The sequence below is a fragment of the Gavialis gangeticus genome, unplaced genomic scaffold (genome assembly GCF_001723915.1).
Source record: "Gavialis gangeticus isolate Ggan-Ray unplaced genomic scaffold, GavGan_comp1, whole genome shotgun sequence".
Classification (NCBI taxonomy): domain Eukaryota; kingdom Metazoa; phylum Chordata; order Crocodylia; family Gavialidae; genus Gavialis; species Gavialis gangeticus.
The window spans coordinates 8511828-8519227 of record NW_017729024.1 but is presented as its reverse complement, the minus strand read 5'-3'; the positions used below and the strand labels follow the sequence as shown (position 1 = coordinate 8519227).

General features: G+C 41.6%; 1 protein-coding gene across 1 annotated transcript in view; it reads left to right on the top strand.

The window, feature by feature from the left end:
* FAM81B (family with sequence similarity 81 member B) overlaps nt 1–7400 on the top strand; it is a 79607-nt gene that overhangs the window by 44122 nt on the left and 28085 nt on the right. The window contains exon 4 of the mRNA XM_019516878.1: nt 2252–2370. Within this exon, the coding sequence (XP_019372423.1) occupies nt 2252–2370 (119 nt within the window). The remainder of the gene's footprint in view (nt 1–2251; nt 2371–7400) is intronic.

The following is a 7400-nucleotide window of genomic DNA, read 5'->3' as shown; positions in this document are numbered from 1 at the left end:
CACAGGGCCCCAGCTCCCCCCTGGAGGGCCCCAGCCCCCCTGGCCAGGGTCCCAGGCACCGTGGAGGGCCACAGTCCCCCCACCCAGGGCCCATAACTTACCTGCAGTAGCAGGAGTGGGGTGCTCTAAGCCATGGCAGCAGGACCTGGTGTGTCATGCAGAGACTGCGCACCAGGCCCAGCTGGGGCCTGCCGGCCCTGGGGCCTCTCTGCCACCTGGCAGGGCCAGGCCATGGTGACAGGACCCAGAGCAGGATACGGGGACCATATGCCAGGCCTAGTTGGGTCCTGGGGCCCCTCTGATGCCCAGCCAGGCCATTCCCAGGATGGCAGAACCCAGCACGGCAGGTGGGGACCATGCGCTGCACCCAGATGGGTCCTGCCAGACCTGGGGCTGCTTCTGCTGCCTGGCCCAGCTGGGTCTATGACGGCAGAACCTGGCATGGCACGCAGTCTCCTTGCGCCGAGCCGGGTCCTGCCAGCATGGGAATCGGAGAAGCCCCAAGGGTAGCAGGACCCAGCTGGGTGTGGTGCACAGTCCCCATGTACTGCACCAGACCCTACCTCTGTCCTGCTGTGCCTGCAAGGGGGGTAGCATGCAGCAGGACCAGGGCCAGCCTTGTGTGGCTCATTAGTCTGGCTTTCTACCTGAGTGGGTCAGAGGGCTCCGGGAGGCACAGGTCCTGTGCATGCCTCCTGGAGTCCTGCAACCTGCTCCGGTGCAAAGCCAGACTAGTGAGCCACAGGGGGCTTGGCTGGGTCTGTACCCCCCAAAGCCCCAGAGACATCCGCCCTGCCACTTACCTTGGATGGTGCCGGGGGCCAAGGCAGCAGGAGAATGAAAGAGACACTCTGACACCAGAGCGTCTCTTTTGGAGGACTGACTCCCTGGCATGGTCTGGGGCCATGCCTTGCTCTGCTTTTCTGTGGAGCAGTTCTTTTAGACCCCTGGACATCCAGGGGTTTAACTTTCTCCCCGTGCTGCAAGTTTGCAGAGCAAGGAACATTTTTTTCATTCCCACATGTGCCTCTTGCCCCGCTGCAAATGGGTTTGAGATGGGACAAGAGGCATGTGCATGCTCATCTGGAGGTGCCCATCAAGGCTGAAGTCCTATGGAAAAAAAGAAAAAAGTGTGTGATCCCATAATTACAGAATATGTTACTAGATATCTTACATACAGAAACATAGGAAGGCACAATTGGGCTAAATTAGGGTTGCACAGAGAATTTTTGCATACATTCTGGGGGCTAGAGTTAAGATTCAGAATGGCCTTGATAAACTGGAGGAATGGTTTAAAGTGAATCAAATGAAATTCAGTAAGGACAAATGCAAGGTCTTGCACTTAGAACATAACAAACTTATGCACTGGGGAATGACTAGCTAGGCTGCAGTACAGCAAAAGAGGACAGTGGATGGCAAGCTGAATATAAGCCAACGGTATACCCTGGTTGCAAAAAAGTCAATATCCTACTCATCTGTTTTAATAGGAGTGTCTCTAGCAAACCAAGGGAAGTGGTTCTTCCACTTTGAAACTGGCAAGGCCTCACCTGGAGTACTGTGTCTTGTTTTGGACACCACACTTCAAGAAAGTTGTGGAGAGATTGGAAAGAGTCCATCAGAAAGCAATCAAATGATTAGAGGCCTGGGAAACATGATTTATGAGGAAAGGCTGAAAGATCTAGGATTATAACCTGGAGAAAAGAAGTTTGGGAGAGAGAGAAGGAGGGGGTTTGATAACATTGTTCAAATACCTGGAGGGCAATTATAGAGACGACAGTTATAGACTATTTTCTGTGGCTGCAGGGGACTGGAGAAGGGGTTAGGTCTTAGATTGCACCAAGGGAAATTTATGTTGGCTAGTAGGAAGAACTTTCGCACTCTGAGGGTAGTTAAGCATTGGATCAGGCTACCCACAGAGGCTGTGGAATTTCCATGCAATACTTGACTGGGATGGTTTAGTCAAGATAATCCTATCTGGAGCAGAGGGCTGGACTAGATGACCTCCTGAGGTCCCTTTCAGTCCTACTTTTCTAAGATTCTGTTCCTAATTTTTTTAGTTCTTGGACCTGAACTCTAACCATGCGCTTTTAAAATGTGGTTTTGATGTATGATTTAGATGGCAACTGTTGCTCTACTTACCCCTAGTAATGGAAAGTATTGTTAACACTTGTTAAAAAAAAAAATAAAATAAATGATAAATAATGAAATGGTAAATTGAACACACCAACATCATGTGCCTATGGATTTTCAGATTTTGGAAAAACAAATAAGAACCAGAGATCATACCACTACAGGAACTAATTTTGCTGTTCAAAGTCTGGACTGTAAGTATCTACAAGGATTTGGGGACTTGCGTGGAAGGGTGGCTAGGTAAGTAAAACATGATGGACCTAATTCCCCTTTGCACTTCTTTATTATTGAGTATCATTAGAGCTTTGAAGTGGGTATAAATATATTTTATTCTTATTTTAAGGCTCCTTGTATCCCAGCAAAGCAGTATAAAACATACTTAGTGTAAAGGAGCAGAAGGATTCATATGTGAACAAATTATATGGTACACATTAAAAATGCCTACATCTTTCTGCTTCAGTTCTTTCCCTAAAACTTAATCTTTTAGACATGTTATCTTCTATGTGATATCTATATTGCAACTTTTATAATCACGTGTTTCCCACCTAAACTTCTCTGCATTTTCAGTAACATACAACAGAGTTCTTCATTTCTCTTCCTAAACTGTGGCACAGTAGTGGTGCTAGTTTCCAGCCCTGTATAGATGTAACATATGAAATGTTCTAAATGCCTCTAAAGCACTCCAAATAGTGAGCATACAGACATTCACAGTCAAAGAAGCATTTTAAGTGTCTAATGTTTGTACGTGTTAAAAAAAAAAAAAAATTGCTTTAAAACCTGCGCGCCCCAGCGCTGAGCCCAGCACATGCCCAGAAGCAGCATCGTGTTAGCTGGACCCAGGTCGCCCAACGTCTGTATAGATCAGATGCTTCAATGGGGCTTTTTGGCACTTGATCCAAGTGCTTTCTGTAACATCTATACATTTTATGAAGTGCAACAGGGAGTTGATCTGACACCTTACAGTGCTCTTCTGAGAGAGGAAATCTGAGAAAGCAGGGCAGGCAGACAACAAATAGTTTTCAGTGTGCTCTGCTGTCCTTGGCAACCTCTGAAGCCTGAGAGGAGCAACTTCCAGAGCACTTCATGGCCCCTGAGTCTGGTTTTCCAAGGCCCCAGTCTTTTTGAGAGGCCAGAGGCCACCACACTTGCCAAGTACACAGGAGATCATTCACTAGCTGTCCGCCCCTACTGCAAGGGAAGAAAGGGAGCAGAGCATTGTAGGATGCCGGAGGACCACATATCCTTCCTCCTGGCTGAAGAGTTCCACCACCGCAATTCTGAAGCACTCTGGCAAGGGGGCATAGTTAGAGGCTATATGTCTGTGGGTCGCTGAAGCCGTTCAAATCTGAAGCACTCCAAATTACATTTGAAGCAATCCAGATTCCACTTTGTGTGTCCATGTCCTCTATTTAAGATATCTGCATTCACTCCTAGAGAGAGAATGCATTTTTAGAGGCAAAAGAGGTGTATTCCTTCCAGTTGTGAAGTTTATTCCAGTATTTTTAAGTGAGTAAGTGATCAGCGTACTGTAGAAATCTACAGGGTGCAAGGGAAGACATAAGCCTTCCCTGGAAGGCTCAAGGCAACATATAAACCTAAAAGGCGCAGGTTACAAGTCTAGTTGATTAAAAGTGTATGTGTAATTCATGTGGACTTTCATAACACATTTGAATTAGTACTGCACAACATCCTGATTAAAAAGTAATAATAAAAATTATATAATATGAAAAAAAAAAATCACACATCAAGTAGATGAACTGGCTAAGAGACAAATCTCAAAAAGCAAGGTTCTCATCAGTGAATGAGGGAATTGCTAGTGAGGTTCTGCAGGGATCAGTACTAGGCCTGACACTAATCAACATTTTAATCAAAGATATGAAGTACCTAGAATCACAGCTGACCAAACATGTGGACTGCATAATGGTTGACAGTGTGGGAATGCTACAGAGCAATCAGGATTGCCTGGCAACCTGGGCCTATTCAAACACAAAACAAAACAAATTTATGCAGCCAAATGCATGGTTATATATCTAGGAACAAGGAATAAAGACCACACCTGTTGAAGTTTCCTGAAAAACAGTGATTCTGAAAAGGATTGTGTGATCATAGTAGCCAAGTAATTCAGCATGAACTCCCAGTGCAATTCTGTGGCAAACAAGACTAATGCTTGTATTATACATCTATTTGGTTGTATATACAAGGTAGCTGGGAGTGTAAGCAGGGAGGAGATTTTTTCCTCTGTATACAACATGGGCAAGACCAATACTGAAATACTGTGTCCCTCACTATTTTGTGGCTTCTCAGTGGACTTTCTCTGTGGCCTACTGTAATCAGTACAAGAACCATAATATTCAGACCATTGTTGATTATGAGACAGTTTATTTTTCTAGATTGACTCACCAGCAGAACTGCTTTGGTAGGCTTCACCATTATGAGTTTCTCCAGGACCTCCCTCTTTCTGGATAGACTCATCACATTGCTTCTTTGGTATGATGTATGGAATCTCTTAGTAGAGTGTCCACACTTATGCTCAAGACAGTGTTTAATGACCCTAGAGTTATCACAAGCCAATGAAATACAGAGACTGCTGAACAGAAGAATGCTTCAAATACTCTGTGGGTATTAAGGAATTACCATCTAAATCCTGCCCTTTCATGGCTTTATATGTAGAAGAATACAATTTAATCCAAAGGTATTTTAATATATAAAAAAGCGTTTTCTTTTCAGTTAGCTCCTTCCTTCCTTCTCCTGCTTTATCCATTCCATGATGTCATATCTATTATGAAAGGCAGCAATAATTAGTACCATGGAACTGACTGTCATCTCACAAAGAGTGGGGTTGACATCCTGCTCTAGGAACAGAGTCCAAGGATTCCACTTATTTTAAAGAAAGAGAAAACAACAGTCTTCTAAACCTCAGCAAAACTGACTGATGTTGCAGCACAAGGGCTGGCTATACTAGCTGCACTCAAACAGTCAATTTTTAATGGAGTTTTACATGAATAGTTGCTATTAGTTAAAGTATGTTATAGATACCAGTGACTTATACCTTTTTATAAGCAAAAGTTGCATTTTGCTTGCTACTAGAATTCCCCCTCTAGATATGCTGAATTTTAATTCGTAGCATGTGGGACCATCAAAATGAGAAGTAACCCAATATTGAAAAACAAAGCATAGCTATAATCATAAATACTAGCTTCATTTGTCATATTTTTTGATCTCCACTGCAAGAAGAATGCAATATGATTAGAATCCAAACTGGAATTTCTATAACCTAGTATAGGTGGGGACAAATGTACATAGTCGTACTTTTACATGTTCTATTTTATATATACAGAATTTAAACAGAGCTTAAAAAAACAAAAAGCAAACAGTGGCCTACCCATAAGTATAGTTTGCCATTAAACTTGAAAGTTAGTGCCCTTTAGCCTAAAACTAACTAGGATGGAATGGACCATGACCTTCTGTTATGACAGATAATTCCTCCTTCTGCATTTGGACATATAGCATGCATTGGATCTTGTAATTCAAAAACATTTTTCCATAACTTTTCATTCTTATCCTTTGCATAGCATAGTACTGTCTAAATATCAACCAGTATCTAGGTCATCAAATAATCTAAGCATTTCTAAACTATACAAGTATTTCTGAAAGCATGGCAATGATGTCTTTAAAAAATACCTCCAGTACCTCCAGTTATCATTGCATCTCCCTCAAACTGATGTTTGCTTTTAGAAAATTGTATATTCCAATTATTTTCTAACTTTTCAAATAAACCCATGCACAAGTGACTTGGGGCACAAGACCATATGTTACAACATAGCAAAACAAGACAATACATATTAACAAAACAGATGCCTCCATGAATATAATTACATAATCCTCACTCCCATCAGCAAAAGACTGAACAAGCAGATGGACTTTACACACAATGCTGAAGGTTAAATTCTTGCCGTTCTTTTTTTTCCTCATGCAGTTCTGTCCATCAAAGTAAATCAAAAAGTGCAGAACTTTATCAGAAGCGTCGTCCCATGCAACCAATCAAAAACTGGTGTATAAACTGAGAGCCAGTAACTAGGTCTTTCAGGAATTTTTGCAACCTATACTAGAGACTGTTCCATCATTGTACTGCCCACTTTGACTTAAATGTGTAGTAGGAATCTTTGAGACTCTTTTTCTACGTTATTCCTATATTTAAATGTTTAAATATATATTATTTGAGGTTCTTCTTATTTATGTATGTGTACTTAAATCTTGAGGGGTTTTTTAAATTTATATATCTTTCAAAGCTTTTTTCACTACTATATGTACAATGTTTAGTTTCTCCCCTATCTCTCTCAGAAACAGAAACTTTACATTAGATGTTATTTTCCTCTTTATAAACCATGAACTAAATTAGCAGTTAAGTCAGCAGTCCTCTCACTCCAGTAAAACTTCAAAATTCCAACTATCCAACTTTCTTTTCAAAGGTACACTTGTAGGGAAAATTTCCAAAACATGCATGCCCAAATGCATATACCTTATTTGCACACAAAATTAATTTTTATTAAATACATATTTTCCCCTTCCAAAAAGGCTGAGTGGTTTACAATAAAAGAAAAGAAAACTTATAAAAACAGGATAAAATATAAAATTGTAAAGTATAACAAAACAAATGCCTCCAAACAAAAAAATCCAAATTTAAAAGCAATCCACTCCACCACTCCCCTATCTCTTAACCAAAGACAGCATAACTACCAACCTCACTTCCTAATCTACATTCACTACCTCCATAAAAGAAAACAACATTCCCCCCATATTTCTTCCCAGCTTTACCCACTCCCATTCTGCTCACGTTCAGTATCTCTGTTTCCATCAAACGGAAATGCCAAACTACCAAAGGGTGCTTGCCCTGGGTGCTGGCTTTTAAATCTCATGGGCTAGCTAGGCCTTTCCTCTTTTTCCATTTTGGATAGCCGTGTGTTGCCTGCTCAGTGTCCCACCCCTCTCCTACTCTGTTTCACAGGCAAAGAAACTGAAGAACAGACAGGCAAAATGACCTATTGAAGGTCATTCAGAAGGGCAGAGCCAGTAATAGACCCCAAGGTTTCATTAGGCAGTACTGTAGCTAGTATACCATTGTTTCTGCAGAACTGGTGGCTTTCACTCAATTATAAGAGACTGGCCCCTCAGCCTGTTGTGACTGTCTGTTTAAAATCCATTTAATAAATAGCCTGTATGTCCTAATTTTTTTTTTTTTTTTTTTTTTGGTTTTTTTTTTTTTTTTAAAT